The sequence below is a fragment of the Akebia trifoliata genome, chromosome 4, assembly GCF_017979445.1.
Source record: "Akebia trifoliata isolate Shusen 1 chromosome 4, ASM1797944v1, whole genome shotgun sequence".
Lineage (NCBI taxonomy): Eukaryota > Viridiplantae > Streptophyta > Magnoliopsida > Ranunculales > Lardizabalaceae > Akebia > Akebia trifoliata.
In genome coordinates this window covers 11,015,692-11,036,746 of record NC_141378.1, presented here as the reverse complement: position 1 = coordinate 11,036,746, position 21,055 = coordinate 11,015,692, and the positions used below count along the sequence as shown (strand labels likewise).

Here is a 21,055-nt window from a genome sequence, read left to right as displayed (position 1 = left end):
AATAAAAAGTGGGTAGGATTTGTCCTGATCGAAAGATAAGGGTTTGGGGAAAGAAAATTTTCAAGGGTATTTTCATAATTTCATTGGTATTAACCCTAGTTAGGTTTACCTAGAAGTATATATATCTATTTTGAGTCGTGTTGGGGTGACATTAAAATTGACATTGATTCACACATTGCTGACATGGAGGGGTGTACATAACCATAGATGCTTTTCACTCTAAAAAACATCTATGGTTCCATACACGTCAGTGATGTGTGAATCGATGTCAATTTAATGCCACTTCAACATTTTCCATCTATTTTTGATGAAAGGGTTTAATTTGTAACGATGAGTTTTCTCTTCATAGTGTAATTGGTGTGATTCGTTAATATACCTCAACCTTGAGGGACCACATAAAATCTAGGCAAATTTATCAAAACATGCACCACATTTTGACTATTTACCAAAATGGTAAACTGTAGTAATTAATTCCGAAAACGGTAATTTTACCGTTTTTTGAATTAATATTTTTTTATCAAAACGGTAAAAACAGTAAAATATAATTTTTTTTTAATACCGAAAATACCTTTTTTTATTTTTTGACTAAAATTATGAAAAAATTCTCTCCTCTTTCATATTTCTATTTAGTGTTGGGAAGATTAAAAAGAAAAGAAAGATTTAGTTGGATTTTAATTTATTTCTAAGGTTAAAATGGTAAATACATATGTAAAATAAAAAATGGTATTTTTTGGTAAAAAAAAAATTTACATTTTACTGTTTTTACCATTTTGGTAAAAAATATTAATTCCGAAAACGGTAAAATTACTATTTTCAGAATTAATTGCTACAATTTACTGTTTTGATAATTAATTTTGAAAACTGTACCGTTTTGTTAAATTATTCTAAAATCTATGTGTGATTGCATCTTCCTTTGTCCTTTTTTCGTTATCCATTGCTCATGTTTTCTTAACAGTGGGGAAGAGATCGTATAAGGGCTCAACTAGATAAGGCATTGCTCTTGGTGGATAGGATCAATTATTTTTGTATTCCTTCATTGAAACAGTACACCTGACTGCCCTTTGATCATTAATCTACTTGCAATTTTATCATAAGAAAGAGTAGGTTGGCTCAAACAATTTAGATATTTGAATTTTTGGGTTAAACGTGCATCCGAACTTTACGAAGGTAGTTTCGTTCAACATTGATTCCTAGGGTAGATGATTAAGCCCCCGCCCCTCATTATATTATAGAGATTGAAAGAAGCTTTTACAGTTTCTGAATTAAGACATGAAAGATAAAAAATAAAAAAACATAGAGAATTATAATGAGATCCCATGTTGAAGGTTAAAAAAAATAATTTAATACTGAAGAGGTCACCTTATTGTAAGTTAAAAAATAAAGAAGAAATTAAATGTCTCACTTATAATTTTCTGAAATTGTTGGATACTGAAATTTATTGGATACAGAGAATATAGGTAGTGAAATTTAAGTCATGGCCAAAAGAAAGAAAGAGGGACCAACTGATATAACTCAATACAAAGAATAATGCTGAAGTGAACTCAAGATTGTTCCTGATATCTCACTTTCCTAACGTGGAAGTGTGTACGAATCATAGATGCTTCTCATCGAGATACGAGTGAAAAAGCATCAGTGATTCCTACACGACTCTAATACAAAAAATGGCCAAAAAGAAGAAAGAAAAACCAACTGATAAAAGGAAATAAATGCAGATAGATTCAGAAAGAGAGTTGTCGGTTTAGAACTGTGTTTTGTGTTTACTCGTGGCTGACATATTTAACGTTTTAGAGTTATTCAGAAATCGAGGAAGAGAGAGAGAGCATCAGCAATGGATTCCAACAATTCAAAACAAACCCTAGAAGAAGTTCTCCCACCTCTAAGCCCAATATCAGAATGCTTCAGCAGTTCTGTCTTACCTCTAACCATCTTAGCTGTTTTCGAGTTAGAGAATCCAATCCACAAAACTCAAATACTCGAAATTCTGCGAAATGAGATTTTACCCTATAATACACGCCTTTCCAGTGTGATTGATACCAGTAAGAAAGATCTTCCAAGGTGGAAGAAAGTTGATGTTAGAATAGAAGACCATGTCATCATCCCTAAATTCCCCGCAAATTTATCGCCAACCAACTACGACGAACACTTAACCGATTACATGTCAAAGATAGCTAGTGAAAGGTTCCTAGAGAACAAGCCTCTATGGGAAATACATCTGATCAATTACCCAACAAGCAATGGTAACTGTTCTGTGGTGTATAAGTTAAGCCATGCAATCGGTGATGGTTACTCTTTCATTGCTTTAGTAGGTAATACCTTTAGAAGAGCAGATAATCCTTCTCTTCCTCTCACATTCCCATCTCTGTCTTTGAGGAAGAATGAAGGGGGGAGCAATTACTTATGGAGCTTTACTTCTAAGTTCATGAACACCGCTACTGATCTGGTTTGGATTTTGTGGAAGGGTTGGTTTTCTAAAGATAGTCGAACTGCCATTCGATCTGGAAAAGATGGAGTAGAGTTCGAGCCAATTTCTATTACTTCGATTTCTTTATCCCTTGAACATATTAAGCAGGTTAAATCTCAAGTTGGAGGGGTAAGCTTTATTTCCTGTTTTTTTATTCCTTCATTTTTTTAAGAATAATTTATCAAAAAACGGTAAACTGTAACAATTAATTCCGAAAACGGTAATTTTACCATTCCGAAAACTGTACCAACAATACCTTTTTTTTATTTTACATATGTATTTATCATTTTAACCTTAAAAATAAATTAAAATCCAACTAAATCTTTCTTTTCTTTTTAATCTTCCCAACACTAAATAGAAATGTGAAAGAGGAGAGGATTTTTTCATAATTTTAGTCAAAAAAATGAAAAAGGGTATTTTCGGTAAAAAAAATTTACATTTTACTGTTTTGGTAAAAAACATTAATTGTAAAAACGGTAAAATTACCATTTTCAAAATTAATTACTACAATTTACCGTTTTGATAAATGATTGAAATGTGGTGCATGTTTTGATAAATTTGCCTTTTTTTAAAGTATTAATTTATAAAAAATGTTGAAGTGACTACGCAATTCACATTGCACTAACGTGGATGTATGCACGGAACCATAAATACTTTTCATCTTTATAGATTTATTTTTCCCATACCCAAATAGAGTTGGGTTTAAACCGATTTTGTTTCTATATATTTTGTCATTTATTTTTATTATATAGATGGTAGAAGATTTTCCCACATTTTAATTTTAATAGATATTATATAAAACTTTCAAATTTTCATATAAGCTATAAGGGTGGAAAAAATTGAACATGTGACCTATATGAACCAAGTGCTCTGAATGTTAACCAATCAACTTCTCTAAAAGACTGATTTATAAGAAAAGGGGAGGACTATGAATAAAAGAGGGTCATGCATGGGATTTAATTGAGATATGCTATACTTGAGAGTGGAGGAAAATACACACTCAACCTTATTATAACTTAAAAAAGTCGTATCACCTCAAAGTTTATACTTGTAAAATATATGAATGTTAGTTTTTGAAAGAAAAAAACTTAAATTCATAGGATAAAAGGTATTTCCTTGAGAATCAGAACCAATGGGTACTCATGAATTATAGCAATGCTGATTCATTTATTTTAAAATTGGAATGGGTCCCGACAAGAATGGGAAAAATATGACTGAAACCAACCCGTTGACACCCCTGGCTCAAGTTGACTCATTAGCTCATACGAGCTACCTTTATTAACTCGAGCCAAGCCGTTTCACGAAATTTCTCAAAGTGGCTTCCATGTCAACGTATAATATAGGATTGATTTACTTTCTAAATGTCCCTAATTTTTAGGTTGTAAATGAACAATTCAGCTAGTAAAGTTTTTCAACTAAATGCCTTCGAGTCTTAAGGAAAATTTTGAAGTAACTAAAAGCCCTTTTTCACACATCTCTTACCTTACCCGAATTTTTAAAGGCACTGCGGTCCATTCCCATGATTTGTGATGGTGAATGACAAATGAATAACATGAATTTGTTGCTTCTTTTATAAATTAAAAAAAAAAAAAAAAATCTATGAAGTTCAACTTCAATCTTAATTAAAACTTATTTTTTTTTCATCTGAATATCTGTTGTACTGTTATTTTATACACATTTTAGGCGTTTTTATGAAGATCCATATCTAATGGAGAACTTGCCTATTTTCAAAAACAGTGAAATCATCACTTTTGAAATGTAGGAGTTTACCGTTAGATAAATCTTCACAAAACATCCAAAAAATCATGCATAATAATAGAGAAATGGCTATAAAAAATTCTTCTAAATCTTTAAAATTGTGAATATGTAGTTATCGTTATTACAAATCATCAGAATTGTTTGCCATGGCCGTTGAAAAACTTGGTTCGAGGTAAATAAAAAAAAAAGGTTAGAAAGAGTATTTTTGATACTCTAGAAACTTTTCTTAAAATGATGGGGCATTTATTTGAATTTTTTTTACCAAGAAGTATTAAGTTACCCTCAAAGAATTAGGGCACACATTTGAAAGAAAACCCTATAATAAGTCAATTAAGAAATTTTTTGCATTAATCTTTCTAGTATATGTATGAGAATCATGCTGAATTTTCAATACCAACTCTTGTGATTTTTTATTTTTGTAGACCCTGAACGACGTAATTATTGGGTTAATATACTATGTGATTAACTTATACATGTCGAAGATGGGACACATTTCTAGTAGCGTACGTATGACATCTGTGGTAATGATTAACATGAGAATGCTTAAAGGGTACAAAACCATCGATGAAATGTTGAAGGCAAATATATGGGGAAATCATTCAGGATGTTCGTATGCACCGATTCCCATTTTTACAAATGTTGAAAATGTCAATCCCCTTAATTTCATCATCAAAGCACAGGCGAATATGAAGAGGATGAAAAATTCAATGCTCATTTATCTCACTTATCCGATAATAAAAACATTGAGATGCTTCAAAGGACCAAAGGTGAGATTTTTAAGTTTTGATTCTATCAATTTATGGAAAGGTATTTATGCATGTCAGATAAAAGTTTTGGTCAAATTACGTTATTAGATAGGATTTTGAAATATTTTCAAATTACTTATGAAAACTTTTGTAGTGAATTTATCTTTATACCTCTGCGATTTTTTTCTTTTTTAATTATATAACAGAATGATAGACAAATATTTTAAAATCTACTTGATTTGTATCTTGACCAAAAGTTTCATCCGTTTTTGAAAACTTTTGATACCAAAATTTTCATCTTAAGAATGAGTAACTTCTTGTTTTTTTCTTTTTCTAACAGGGAGTGGCTCAATTCGTCCATTCAAGACTTAAGAATTCAACTACCATGATCACAAATGTGGTTGGTCCAAAGGAACAAATGGCAATGGCCGATAGTCCAGTTAATAATAGTTTCTTCATTGTGACAGGAATACCTCAGGTAGATTAAATTTCATTTTTCATATTTATTCTTCAACTTTGAATAGTTATAGTTTCCCAATTAGTAGCATTAATTCTTCATCTAAAATCATTCGAAAACATCTTGTAACTACATATATCTTCTAAGATAAATGTATATAACATATAATCCTCTATAAATCATCGTATCAAACGTCTTCATTGCAACTCTTTAAATTTTTGCCTCGGGTGCCATTGATACATTAATTAGACTTGTAAATTAGGCACTTCTTGTCACATTGTACTCTGTGCTTCATTTAATATATTTTCTTCTTACATAGCAAAACAATAAATTAAATGACTAAAAAAGAAAGACACCATAAGTGCGAAATCTAACATTTAGGATTTATTTTCTAGATGAATGTCAATGGAATATTATTGTCAAGATACGCATAAATCCGAACAGTTTGGATTTCAGGCTTACTGCCGGTTGGGATCGTCTATTTTCTTCATGACTATCATTTTTCTTAAGTCAATGGAACCCAAGCCTAAATTATTGCATATATATTAAATTATCTACCAAGATTAGCCAATATCGTCAATTTTAAATGTGTTTCACAGGGATCAATTTATTAGCCAAAAGAAATAGGGATCAATAAGCAGAATATTGGCATGTAACAAAAAATAAACAAGTGATAATGTTTCAAAATAAATATGCTTGCATATATCATACTCTTGGTAATTGGCATAGCATTTTGATGTCATAAATGTGTCAAACTTTTGTAAGTACTTAGGTTAGTGCTTCGGAATATACAACTGACATTTTCAATTGTAAACATAATTTTCTAAATTTGATCCTCTGAAAATGGATTCTCTAGTAAAGGTATGTGCTCATTGAATCATAGGGGCGTTTTATTGGAAAGTTTCGAAGTTCTTTTTTTTTTCTTTTAATTTTTATTTTATATTACTCTAGGTTTCTTGGGTAAAAGAAAAATACGAACCCTTATTTTAGAATTTTATAAACCTTACTTGCTCATGGACCATGTAAATTTTGAGGGAAGGGAACACAAGTATTATTGTGTAATAGATGATGAGTCTCTCATTCCTCAAGAGCTTACGAGAATTATTATAGATGATGTAGATTGTAATTACAGATTAAAAATGAAAAATGAAAAAAAAAAGACTAAATTGTTTTCAAATTGGTATGTTTGATTTATGGTTTTTCAAAGCTCATATTTCCATCTTTCATTGATTAGCTAAGATTGGGTAACAATTATTCTTACTGGTTTATTGAGTTGCAGAGTCTTTCCTTCACTATAGTTACTAACATGGGACAGTTAAGGTTGGTGGCAACAATGGAAAAGAGATTTATTGATTCCCAAATCTTCACTTCTTGCATGAAAGAAGCCGTCCAAAACATTTTTGAGGCAGCTCGTGGGAAGGATATGTGAAGTGTTAATTTGAATGAAAAATCCTGAGCAGATGGGGAATGATGGGATGAGTATATATATATCTTATTTCATATCTACTTTATTTTCTATTTGATATGTGATAATTAATAATCTCTATATTTGTAGAAAAATTTCTAATTATTTTGGATCTCCTGTTGTATACTTTTCTTATGGACTCCTAATGGAGGTAGTGATCTGTTTGTTACACAATTATCAGATTAATAGAAGATTGTTAGGGTTGCTATGTAGGATGTACTCTCTTGAAGAATTGATGTAGTGATGATTGGGCGTTTTACATTGGGATATTTTGTTGGGTTCATTTTTGACTTTTTGTTGAGTGATATGGGATCCATGAAAACTAGCAGAAAAAAAAATTAAAAAAATGTGGATCCATGACAGGGTTGTTCTTTTGAATTTTATTCAACAAATGATTTGTCCATTAAGTACTCCTTTCCAACTCTTTTTTTTTTAAGGATTTATGCAGACACTCCCTAGCCCGGTTTATCAACTCATCTTCCTAATGCAACAAGATTTCTAGTGATTAGCAGTGTTTCCAGTCTTCACCAATAATCTATGTGGAGATGATTTCTTTGAGATCCTTCATTCAATATCAAGTTGATGCTCTCGTGAGGAGGGATCATAGAAAAACACTTTGAAAATCAAGTTAGCCATGAATTTGATAGAGTAACAATACTAATATTCAAGATTGTGGCCTTGGTTGGTTCCCTATATATAGATTTCCTTCAAGAATCCTATAAAATCCAAACTTCCTAATTCAAGTCTTCCACTTGGATAACAATCCCCTTAGTCACATTTCTTTGCTGGCAAATTATGTAAGGTCTCACTCTTGACCTGTCGAGGTGCTTTCATGTTACCTAGACGATGCAACACAAGATTTTGGATTTGCACTCGAGACCGTAACAACTCATAACGAGATTCCATGTTCGAACACACACATATATATATATATATATATATATATATGACATTCTGGGTGACTCCTTTCTGGGAATATATATCCCTTAATTGAGACATTACATCATGGTCTGCTTATGTAGGTACATGGGATTTTATAACCCCTTACAATCTCTAAGCCATTTTTGAGCTTCCTAAAATTATTTTACTATTAGAAAATAGCCTTTTAACACTGGAAACCATAAATTTAACATCAAAGAAAATTAATATTTATCATAAAATCATCAATTCTCGCAAATAACCAAAATGGCACTGTTGGGGAATATCTCTCATGGTGCAAATCTCGACTTATATCGACCATCCTTTTTCTTCAACACTTTTGCCTCTTGATATAGAGTTTTCATCCATAAATTAAATACTATAAAACATATTTCCTTTAATTTTGCTTTAGTTTTGGGGGTAAGTTTCCTATGGATAAATTATATATAAAACAAAAGTTTGATCAAGTAAAATAAGGGACCAACTAGTTGCATACCACCCATCACCAATTGCACTCCATCACTTAAAAAAACACCCTTTGCACTTCTTTTGCATTATTGCACTCCAAAAAATAAAAAATAAAAAGATTGGATTTTTTTTTCCCTTAATTCTTCTTCAATCATGCCCACAAAAATTATTGCTTGTTTAAAAAAATTTGCAAAGAAAGATGGCCAATTTTTTTTATCAATTTCGCCAAGGAACAAGACATATTTCCATTAAAGAAGACTATTTTAGCTCAATTGATTAATCAACAATTTAAATATCTTAAAACAAAGTAAACACGAGCAAAACCACCTCAAAGTTGAACAAGCAAATTATCCTAATGAAGCACAACTTGTAGGTTAAGAGGGATTATAAAAAATAAATAAATAAAACAAAAATAAAAAAGTCATTTATTTAAGATTGAGGTGCAACCAACCACTAATGATGTGCACCTAGTTGGTCCCTAAAATAATCACACACTCTTTTAAATTTCATTATGAATACAGATTGGAACCAAATTGAACTAGTGTCCAACCTTGGTATAACCAATTTGGCATGTTTTGGGTCCAAAGGCGTATATTAAGGCTAGGTTCAAGCCCTCAGCAGCCTATACCATTAGTTAACGACTTGTGGAGCCTATGTCCAGCACCTTATCAATGATAAGGTTGAGTTATTTTCTGTAAGATTTTATATATTGGAGGGAACAATGCATGCTTCCTCTCCCTTCCATGGTGTCTCCTGTTACACTGCCATCAGATTAGTTATAGCCTTTCCAAGAACTCTTACCCTATAAAGATGGATTATAAGAAATGTCGTTTTCTCTTTCTTATAGGAACAATAAAGCTTAAGGTTAAATTGTCTGTTTCATGATCACAAATATAATATGCAATACAAAAAAATAGTTGAATTCTTGTCCTTACCATTGAAATCAAAGCCTTGATACCAGGGCTAATGGGCTGTCAATGGACTTGACCTAGCTCGAATCGGGGTCCAATCCGATAGTGATCAGGTTGGACCCAAAACTGATCTGATAAGTATTGGATCAGATCTGTGTCAGATCGGGGTTTTTATCGGATTTTGATATATATTTGGAACTAAATCCAATCCATGAAAAATTAATCAAATTAGATCAAATCTGATTGTGACAATGATTGAACCAGTATCTGAAGTTATTTGAATGAATTGAATTTCCTGTATTATTTGACCTATTGACAGCCGTACTTGATACCCATATTAAATTTATTCGGGTCTGTATGATTGCACGAAGAAAATGGGTGGGAAATTATGTTCTCTAAGATATACAATATGTCATATATTTCTTTTTCTTGAAAAATGTTTTTCCAACACAATTTTCTCAAGAAGACAGTTTTTCCAATCCAACCTTCTGGATGAATGGTTTTCTCATATTTGGGTAATTATTTTTCTCTTTATGTCCACCCTTGTAAAAAAGCAACTTTTCTTCCATGTTTTGTGCAATCAAATAGTGAAAAATATTTGCTCAAAAAATCTATTTTTTCTAAGACCATTTTTCAAGAAGCTTTATATTTCTGAGAAAAAACTGAAAAGTTGTTTTGAGTGAATATTTCTGTGTTAGGTTCATATTTCTTTTAAATTTAATCATTCATGTTATTTAATTAATTAGTTATTAATATAAGTAATTAATATATAATTAATTGTCTGGAGAGACCTCTCAAATCCAGAAAAAGACTTGTATTATAAAATGGTGGGGTTTGCGTTTTGGCCTTTGCATATAAAAACAAAGAAGTTCGTTGTCTCTCATCTTGTCTCCATCTTACAGATAAAACCATTTTAGTCAAATCAGATTTATTGGTACATCTTCTAATCACCATCATCCAAATAAAAATATTATTTTTAATTAAAAAAAAAAGAAGAAAAAATAATAATTATAATAATGTGATGTCTATAAAATTGTGGGTGGTCCCTAGCTTGACAAAATGGATCTTAAATCTTCGAATTAAAGGATTTACTAGTATACGAAGACAACGGATAAAAAAATCATTGAAGTAGTGAAAACAGATATGAATACAGTTGAATTAAAATAACGCATGACGTAAGTAATTGAATGGAGACATGATTGTTTGCAATAACCATTAATTTTTGGTATTAGGATTATATGATGATGATCATGTACCAAGAAAGGTTCATCACTTGATATGATACACATGTTAAACATATATTTAGTGTACGTGTATATATCTTATAAAATTGATCCAACTTAAATAGGGTTAAGATGTAGACATTGGTAGTGTGATCCAAATCAAATTTATCTAGGATTTTGATGTAGAAATCATGGCAGAAGACATTTGAATTGCCAAATGTCCAAGCATAAGGTATAAGGCTTAGGTCCTCGGACTCGAACAAACGACAGAATCAAAATCATTCAAGGAATCTCATTCTTGAGTGAAAACATCAAGATCAATTGTAATACAATTGAGTTTTCTTTTTAAGCTTGATTCATTCGTTTACCCTATTTTTTAGGTAATTTTATTATTTTTTATTTTAAATTATCAATAGCTTTAGTTTTAGAATTTAGAATCAAGCACCGTCGATTCTACCTTATTTTTAGGGTTAAGTAGTATTTATTTTCATACTTAATTCTTTTCTATAAATAGTATTGTATCTCTAATACGGGAACATCTTTTGATTAATAAAATTTTTATTGTACGAGAGTTGTATCTTTCTTTTCTAATTATTTCATATTTTGTGTGAATCAACAAGTTTTTTATGCACTATTGTTTGGTATTCTTTTGAAAATCAACAAACTAATTAGAAGATTACTCTTCGCCATGCACCAAATTTGAATCTTGAAACTAATTAGGCTTAGGGTTTAGTTGAGCATTGATCTAACACTACTTCTTACATGAGTGAAATTATGATTCTTCATGTATGATTGATATTATAAATGGAGTTGTGCCATTGTAGATGCTTCATGATTTTTGCTAGCAAGACTCAAAGACTAATTGATTCATTTGAGAGTTGTAAAGTGGAATTCTATTTGGGAGAAGATATGGTTTGTAACTATTCTTGCTTGTGGGATTAGAACCGTAACTTAGTTGGTTTGGTACATTGCAAAGAAACTATGAGGTCATGGGTTCTATTCCAACTTACCCAACTAACAAAAAAAATAAAAATAAAAAAAGTATTCTCAATTGTAATCCCTTTTTTAATTTTAATGATTGGTGGAGGCTCTAATCTTGTAGTTTATTGGAAAAAAAAAACAAAAAACACACACAAACGAAAACATTTTCATGAACTATCACGACTCGATCTATGCTACTTGTTTCGTCAGTTTGAATTCGGATCCGTGATTTTGATTGTATCAAGGCTTTGTACTGGGATTGGATGATGAATCCAATATGAATTGAATTACAAACTGGTTACGTAGGACTCAGATCCATCAATAGGCTAAATGGAGCATATGGTGTGAAGCAAGTTGTCTCCTCCTATGCATGCCATCTGGCACAGCTTTTTTTGGTTTTGGGCCTACCAATCCATAAATACTTGATCCAGTAAATATTTGAACAAGTTTATTCACAATCCCCAGATAAAAATATATCAAGTATTGGGGTCAAATCAGTTTATTATGTGGCGTGTATAGAAGCCAAGAGTAAGATTACAATCCAACAACGGGAATACAAAGGAAAAACTTGGAGTGGCGTGTCTGAGCCGTTAGCCACTTGCTGACATTTGCATGCCATCGATCATGATAGCTCCCATTCTCACTCGCACATATCTGTCTTTCTAAATACTCACTTGTAAAGCTAAAATATAAATTGTGGGGACCCATTTCACTGAGCGTATAATTATCATTTTATCCTCCCTTCTCTTTTTTTTTTTTTTTTCCTACAATGAACCTATAGAGAGAGAGAGAGAGAGATCTTCGGATCATTAATCTTTATTTTTAATTTTTAGTTTTTCTTATTGGATGATTAATTTTCTATTGTGTTAGGAATCAACATGTATGTTAGGATGGATAGACAAATCTTGTATTTATAATTATTTGTTATTTCAATCAGAGAAAGATGAGTATTGTTGATCTAAATTCACATTAATTAATATCTTCAGAATAAGAAAAATGTCTCACAAAAATTTAATTTGAAAACTTAGCGATCTGTTATAGTCAAAGAAAGAGAACATTTGTCATTTCAAAGATAACGAAGTGAATTCTCAAGTTTTCCCAACATAAAGTCCTTAAGTGGTACGAAAAAGAAAATTCCCACAATCCAAAATGAAAAAAATGTTGACATTTATGTTAAGTAATATGTAAACAAAGATCAAACCTAACAACACATGTTCTAACAATTAACTAAAAAAGAAACACTACTACTAAATACCAACATGTGCTTATCATATGAAAAAGAGTCTATTTATTTATAATAAGAATTATTTGATATAAATATTTTAATGGACATGACGGAAAATAAATGTTTGATGTGTAAACATTACTTATTGACACTCCAAGCTAAAGATTAAATGGAATATCTAGTTGACTCAATCTTAAACTCATTTGAACCAAACACATCAAGTCAAATGAAATACTCAATTGAGTCAACTCGAAATCCATCAAATTATAGTCATAATCTCAAGCAAACTAGGTGATGATTATATTTAATGTTTTCTAGAAATCGAAACATATATAATCTTAATTTTAAATATTGAGACATGAGAGGTTTTTTAATACTTAAAAAATTTAATGTACACTTATTTGAGTAGACTGAAGACATTGGGAATTTATCAAGTTGACTCAATCCTATGTGCTTAGACCCATAACTCATTTGGTCTAACACATTGCAAAACAATTTTGAGATCGTGGGTTCAAGTCCAAGGTACCCATCCAAAATAAAAACAAAAAGTTTGACTCAATCCTATGGATATTCCAAGTGATTTTAGTTAAGTTTATGAGTTTTAAAATTATGCCACGTACCCATCACACTAATTATTGACAAAATAATATCCTCCGTGTGTTTGTGAACATAGTTTTAAAATTCATCTGAGATCGAGATGACTCGTTATCTAGGTATTGTTTGTTAATGAGATGAGATACAATTGTTGAAACCCTCTCCTACTTTTTCATCTTCTTCATTCACTGATATGTAAAAAGCAAAACAAAAAAAAGATCTTTTTGTAAAACACTAAGATAATTCATGATTTCGATATTGAAAACCATGTTTGTGAATTGCATTCATCTCTTGATTATTGCAAATATCTGGAATAATTCATTGAATGTTGAACCTAGTCTAATAAGTGATGAGGTTTTTTTTTTTTTATAAATATCCTGGATGGTATATTATTTTATTGAAAGAACTATAAGATCATTACGGTTTTATTAATTTACTTATTTTCTGACAATAATATTAATAAATTTTGGAATAAATAACAAGGAGATATCTTGGGCATACGGGTCCCTCTTGTTGGACCACCTCATGACTTTTCCAAGTGGCAAATGGAATTTTATTACCACATCAATTCTTTTATTAAGCCATCCAAATAGCATATATATAGCATTAAATATGTATTTAGATTGTAAATAACCATTTTATCTTTTGATGACTTAACCTCATTAAAGACTTTTTTCTTTTTTAGAAAAAAAAAAAAACACTTCAATTTACAAATTAATTTTTCCTAAACTTATTTTTAATGATAATGAGACCAATTGCACAATGAATATGACCAAAACAACACCCTAAATAGATGGAGATCTTGAGTTTAAATTGCCTCTTAGGAATCATCTTTAAGGATTTATCCTAAAAATTATCTGGTGTATGGGGAAAGGGGACTATATGTGCCAGAGAATTAGTCGGTGCACTATACCCCAACCTTAATATTTAAACTTAGAGACGTGATAACTTGACTCTAACAAAGATAATCGAAATTCACTCAATAGACGTGACATGTGCACAGAGTCATTGATTTCTTTCCTCGGGATACACGAGGAAAATATGTATGATTATGTGCATTTGAATTTATTTTGAGTCAATTTATCACGATTCTTAAACTTAATTTAATCACAGTCAATTTGTTAAAAACCAAGAAAATTGCAACACTGCATCCTTAAAATCACATTTGTTAGTTTTTAAAATTATAAAAATATCTTTTTTACAATTTAATATTCAAAATCACCTTATAATTAATATTTTAAATCACAAATAAGCCCTTTAGAGATGCGCTTTTCCATATACCACCTTCTAGTTGTATATCATTAAAAAAAATGATTTTTTGACACTCTCCTCGGACATACACCTCTTGATGTAGCACGAACTAGAACCATGGATCTTTTTCCTTAGGATACACAATTGTACAGTTGTGTATCTCGAGGAAAAAGATTTATAATTCTAGCCCATGCTACGTCAAGGGCGTGTGCCAGAGGAGACGTAAGAAAATCACGATTCTCCCCTCCCCTCTTCATAAGTATGTGCCATTGTGTATCTTGACAAAAATAATATATAGTTCTAGCACATACCTATTAGGGTGTGTGTGAGAGGGGAAAGGTGAGAAATTATTATTCATTAAAAAAAAAAAAAAAAAGGAGTTCGACATTAAAGTTGGTTGTTCCTTCAAATTTTGAAGGAACCCTCCTTATTATAAGACATGTGGCATTTTAAATTTATTTCACCCCTTACATTTCCATCAAAATTTGAAACACCTCTTGAAAATGTCATTTGCAATTCAATGAAGAGAATTTCTTCAAAATTTTGAAATTGACTGATCACTTCAAAGTAAAAATAGAAAAAAAAAATAAAAAAAAGAGGATTGATGTGACAATAAAAACTTCCAAAATTAGAAATAGTGCCACGAGAAGATCCAAACAACCTAAAAGTGTACAGATTTTCCATCTTAACTTCCCACGGGAAATAGAAATTCCTTAAACAGGACAAAAAGAAAAAAAAAAAAAAAAAAACACTGAATTGACAACCCAGCAACCTAAACGTGCACTTCCATTTTTAAAAAATAATAATTGTTTTTATTTTTGAGAGTTGATTCTCAGCGACAACGGCTCCAGTTCATAAACACCCACGTGCTAACTGGCAAGTACAAAATCCATACACATATTTTTAACTAAATGACAAAACTGCCCTCTCCAACAATACACAAACCTAATACATTCATTCTTAATTACAACATACCATGGGATGTTTAGAAACTTCTGTCTACTAACATATTAGAATCGGATCTCTAGAAATACAATTTCTTGGGAATTAAAATTTATAAAAATTGATAGTAATCTGAATTGGAATCGAAGTTGTTTAAGAAATTTTTTGACGATTTCAATTCATTCTAGACATATCTCTTTCAAAATTGGAACTAAAATTGATGATAATCAGAATCAATAAAATTTAAAGGTTCTAATTATGATCTTATTAGAAACTAAATGGGAATTGGCCTATTAACACTCCTTTCAAATTCAAATTTGTTATTTTGAAAGTTATGTGTTAGGTCGATGAGTTAATGACATGAAGTCATGTATATTAAATGAATAAAAGTGATTGGTCACTGAGAAAATATTTGAGAGCGATTTAAGTTTTTTTTTTAATAACATATGGCATTATAGAGTCTTTGGTTCATGAACTTAATTAGCAAATAACATTCAAAACGACAAATGTCGGTTCGCTTCTTCCATATATCATGCATTTTTTGTTTTCTTTCATATATCCTATAAATTACAAAATTTTAGCGTAAAAGGGGGTATTTTCTCTTGTTCTTCGACAAAATTAATGTAGAGTTGGATTTTCGATATTACAAGCATCAAACGGGGGCATTTTGGAAACATTTCCTGAAGCGCATGGGAGCGCTAAAATGCGCATGATGCGCGAGTCGTTTTTTAAAACATACGTTTTTGTGAGAGGCTCTCTCTTTCTCTATTTTAAAAGCTAGTGAAGAGTAAGAAGTAAAACAAAGAGTGTCTCTCTGTATCTTTCTCTGTTTCTATCTCTCACTTTTGTTTCTCGTTATCTCTTATAATTCATCTTTTTAATTAGCTTTTCTTCTTCTGTTTCTGTTTCTTCAATGAAGTTCAGCTCCAAATCTCGTCTTCTTCTTCTGTTGGGTTTTCTTGTTTATTTTACTTCACTCTGATCGAGAAATTTCAGGGATTAGTGTCTTTGGGTTGGTTGCATTCAAGATCTCTCTCTAAAGGAATGAAGCTTTACTCTGAAGGTCTCTGCTCTTTCTTTAATTCCAAGCTAACCTTGAAATCTTCGTTATTTATTTTATTAATTAAATTTTCTGGGTATTATGTAGTTGCAGTGATATCTCATTTTCCAGGAATTTAATATGAACACCAGAGTCGGGACCACGTTGCAGACCATGAAATCTCCAATTGAACGTAAACAAGTAGGTTCTTTTAATCAAAATCTGATCTGGGTTTTGATTTTAAAAAATAAAAAAAAATAAAAAATGGCTTCTTGTTTTGCTGGATAAGCTCTAGAATCATTAAAGATCCTATTAATGTGATTGAGTTGCCGGTTCTGGTGAAATTTCGAAATGGGTCTTTATTTTTTCTTTCAAAAATGGCTTCTTGGTTTGCTTGAAAAGCGTTAGAACCATTAAAGATTCTATTAATCGTGATTGAGTTGGTGATTTTGGTGAAATTTCGAAATGGGTCTTTAATTTTTCTTTCAAAAATGGTCTCTTTGTTTGTTTCTTAAAAAATGTATTTTTTTATTCTCTTTCTATCTTGTTCTAGCAGACTGTGAAATCTCCTTAAAATGAAAATGTATGCACCTTTGATTAAAAATCTAAAATGGCTTCTCAATTTCATTGAGTTTTTCCATACTGAAGAGTCTTATTGTTCTTTTCTGATTCGTGTTTTTGTAGAAGGAGAAGCATCGGGGGAGAAGATCAATGGACGCTGAGAAAACAACCACAAATCGGAGACGATCGAGCAAAGATAGGAAAATGGCCTTAATACAAGATGTATGCTTTGTCCTCTATACTCCAAGAATCATAAAAAAAAATTCCTTTTTATTTTTTAAATTCCAATTGATTTATTCTGCTCTAACTTCTAATCATTAGGTTGATAAGCTAAAGAAGAATCTCAGACATGAGGAGAATGTTCATAGAGCGTTGGAGAGAGCTTTTACTAGACCCTTAGGAGCTCTACCTCGCCTTCCTCCTTATCTCCCTCCATATGTTAGTATAATTTGCACTACATTTGGAAAACAATCCAATTTTTCTTCTATATAGCAATCCATAACATTCTTATCACCTCTTTTATTGCAGACATTAAAGCTTCTTGCCGAAGTAGCTGTTTTAGAAGAGGAGGTTGTTCGGCTTGAAGAACAAGTTGTGAATTTCAGACAAGGCCTCTATCAAGAAGCTGTCAACATCTCATCCTCCAAGAAAAACTTGGAGAGTCCAAACGATTTATACAATCCATACCTTTGTAGAAATCACAAAAAGGAGCGATCGAAATTGTCATTGCAAGCTGAAGGCAATTCGGTAACATCAAGTGCAAGAGCTCTACCAAGTGTTGCTGGCAATCCTTCGGGTTACGTTTCAAATCGAATTGGGAAACAGCTCTCAAAGAGACCCAATTTGTATTCATCTCTTTCTAAAGATGATTGGGGCAAAGAGAATCAATCCTGCATTAATTCTACAAAGAACAAGAATCAATCCCCCAAACAGCCAAGCCTCAGAATCAGAACCCAAGTAAAGAATGCTCCAATCGAGTATAAATCAACAGAGAAGCGTTTGGATCCTCAGAAATTACAGGTATATTTAGAAAATTAATTCTCAAATAAGAATGTCCGATTTCTTCTACATAGTAATCTTGAACATGAGTACTTTAAATTTCAGCCAGAATGCAGAGTAGTAGATCAGAATAGAGCAGATGAGAGCTCTCCGATTATTATTAATAATGAAAGTGTATTTGATGGAGAAAAGAGAAACCCAAACAAAATTTCGGAGGATCTATTGAAGTGCTTGTCAACCATTTTGTTAAGGATGAGTACACATAAGAGCAGAGGAATGGAGTCGGAGATGTTTCCTTCCTTATCTAAATCGGTTTTGCATGAAAACTGTGAAGAAACAAATTTTCAAGACCCATATGGTATTTGTAAAGAATTCGGGAGCAGAGATATTGGCCCGTATAAGCGTTTCTCTGCAATCGAATCAAGCTCAATTGACTCAACTCAAAGGACAAACTCTTTCTTTCTGATCCGAAGACTTAAGTAAGTTTTTGGACTTACAAACATAGATTTTTTTTTCCCCCTTACATCCTAAAAATTCTTGTAGTTGTACTTAATTAACTACATTTTCTACATTATTAGGCTTCTTTTTGGCAAGCTTTCATCAGTTGATATACAAAGTCTTACTCATCAGCAGAAGCTAGCGTTCTGGATCAACATCTATAATTCCTGTATGATGAATGTATGAGTGAGAATTTTCCTTATGACCTTTAATATCAATTAACACAAAATGGAAGATTTAAGATCCAAGGATTCTCATTTTAATATCTTTGTTTCAAGAAAAATCATCTTTACTTCTCGTTTTTGGCTGTTTTACGATTTATGATAAATCCATCTATTGTGCCATGTTTTCCAGACATTCCTAGAGCATGGGATACCTGAGAATCCGCAGATGATCGTTGCACTGATGCAGAAGGTAAGATATAAATGGCTATTTCATTTCTATGCTAGATTATGTCTTTATTTTTATTTTTAAATTGGTTTCATTTTTTCTACTTATGCTTTTATTTATTGGCCTATATAAAGGGTATATTACAACAATTTTGATAAATACTTAAAATCCATATAAACTTTGTGTTGTCGATGCTTGATATCGTTGAATTCGAAAGCAATTTATTCCCCAAGTTTGTATATTTTAGTCTATCGAAAATTAAGAACAGCCGTATATATAGCAGGTGATGATCATCTCCCCATGTTCAATTTAGTATAAGAGATCAATCTCCTAGGTGTTATTTAGAAAATGTTGTTTCTCTCCTCTCATGCCCATGCCCTTCATATATGGTTATTTTAAGAGTTCATGACTGTCAGACATTAGGTTCCTCTTGTACAAGGTGTTTAGAATGTTTACAAAGGATATAAATTGTGCTAAAAATTCAAAATAGTTCAATAACCTATCAAAACCAAATTCTTCTCTCAGGCAATGATAAATGTAGGGGGACACTCCCTTAATGCAATGGCAATCGAGCATTTCATCTTGAGACGACCTCATCACTTAAAATCCGTAAGTTTTGATGTTCATGTACAAGTTGTTTGTTGCTTTCTCCCTTTTACGAGGGGAGACTGGGAGAGGGTTAGGTTGGTAAGAAAAAAATTGAAAATTACTAACTATATACCCATTTTTGTGAGTCCCCAACAGGCTTGCATAAAAGGTGCAAAGAACGATGAGATGACAGCACGAAGCATCTTTGGATTGGAGTGGTCTGAACCCTTGGTTACATTTGCACTCTCATGTGGAAGTTGGTCCTCCCCAGTTGTAAGTAATTTTTTACTAGGTCCCTCTACTAGTAGTGCAATCTCAAACACCGCGTAAAAGCGCAAATAGCTTAGAACGATATATACATTGACCTTACTGATCGTCCGATGCTCTCAAATGAAGGTGAGAGTATACACAGCATCACAGGTCGAAAACGAGCTTGAAGTGGCAAAGAAAGACTACTTACAAGCATCAATTGGCATCTCAACGGAAAACAAGTTTGCAATCCCTAAGTTGTTAGATTGGTATCTACTCGACTTCGCAAAGGACTTGGAGTCTTTGGTGGATTGGATCTGCCTGCAGCTACCCAGTGATCTTAGGAAAGAAGCAGTCGAGTGCATCGAGAGAGGGAAAAGAGAGCTTCTTTCACACTCGGTACAAGTAATACCATATGAGTTTAATTTCAGGTACCTTTTACACCAATAAAATCTTTACACAGTTGTAAGGGACTTGGGAGAGGAAGGGTTTGTACAAAGTCATAGTGAACGTAGTAAAAGTATATTAATATGATCTATTCATCTGTATGTAATTGTGAAAGCAAATTGTTGTTTCCTCTTCCATAAAATGGGTTTTTAGGTTTGGAGATGTATGAAAAAAGCCATTCAATTGTTTTAATTTCTTGTTTCGAGAGTCGTTTCTAACCCTGTTCAGACAACATTTTAGCATTCACATATAATTTGTAATAAGTGAATAAATGTAGTGTGATTAATAAATATACGACCCCTTTTACCAATGTCGTGCAGAGCATGAGTTTAAATAGGGTGTAAATTTTGATTCAGGCATCTGTTTGGCTATTATTATATATGCTTTGGGGTAGTTCCAAAGATCTAGCCACTCAATGATGAGATGGTTAGCACCACAGGAAGCATGCCAACCTTGAAAATTTTATTGACTGAAAGAAAATTTGTGGTATAAGCTATGGTGATAGAGATCGTGCATGCCTTAGTTGCCAATAGAGACAAGAAGAATTTCTTGAAGTTTTTTATACAAAGGTCATGAAGATTGACAAGGAGCTCATATTCAACATTTGGTTCAATGGAAGGAACTAGATTATAGTACATGGATCAACGATACAAAATTAAAATGATTGTTGGGGAGGACATGCACCTTAGAATGATCGAGATATGCAATTGTAGGAATTGCATTCTGTCCAATTCGAGGAGAATGATATTGAGATAACCCTACAGTTAAACAAGAAATAACTTTTGATCTGATCATCCATTTGGTTATTATTATATATGCTTTTGGAAGGTTTACGACTATCTAGCTAGGCATAACTAATATACCACTCTATGATCCTTCTTTTT

At 31.8% G+C, this 21,055-nt stretch overlaps 2 protein-coding genes across 5 annotated transcripts; both read left to right on the top strand.

Annotated features, from left to right (window-relative positions):
• The first annotated feature begins 1,777 nt into the window (after positions 1 to 1,777).
• On the top strand, positions 1,778 to 7,228 carry LOC147403740 (wax ester synthase/diacylglycerol acyltransferase 11-like). Its single transcript, XM_086439457.1, has 4 exons — positions 1,778 to 2,590; positions 4,642 to 4,986; positions 5,306 to 5,443; positions 6,702 to 7,228. The coding sequence occupies exons 1-4, from the start codon at positions 1,829 to 1,831 to the stop codon at positions 6,849 to 6,851; spliced, it is 1,395 nt and encodes a 464-aa protein (XP_086295583.1). The 5' UTR covers positions 1,778 to 1,828; the 3' UTR covers positions 6,852 to 7,228.
• An 8,903-nt stretch (positions 7,229 to 16,131) lies between these two features.
• LOC147403739 (uncharacterized) lies at positions 16,132 to 20,481 on the top strand. Of its 4 annotated transcripts, none has more exons than XM_086439454.1 (11): positions 16,132 to 16,463; positions 16,554 to 16,640; positions 17,124 to 17,222; positions 17,322 to 17,438; positions 17,529 to 18,020; positions 18,105 to 18,478; positions 18,578 to 18,677; positions 18,852 to 18,911; positions 19,413 to 19,496; positions 19,632 to 19,748; positions 19,872 to 20,481. In XM_086439454.1, the coding sequence occupies exons 2-11, from the start codon at positions 16,581 to 16,583 to the stop codon at positions 20,172 to 20,174; spliced, it is 1,806 nt and encodes a 601-aa protein (XP_086295580.1). In that variant the 5' UTR covers positions 16,132 to 16,463; positions 16,554 to 16,580; the 3' UTR covers positions 20,175 to 20,481. The 4 variants fall into 4 exon arrangements, with proteins under 4 accessions (XP_086295580.1, XP_086295579.1, XP_086295581.1 ...); XM_086439453.1 differs by having other exon boundaries at positions 16,548 to 16,640; XM_086439455.1 differs by lacking the exon at positions 16,554 to 16,640.
• Positions 20,482 to 21,055: the final 574 nt, after the last annotated feature.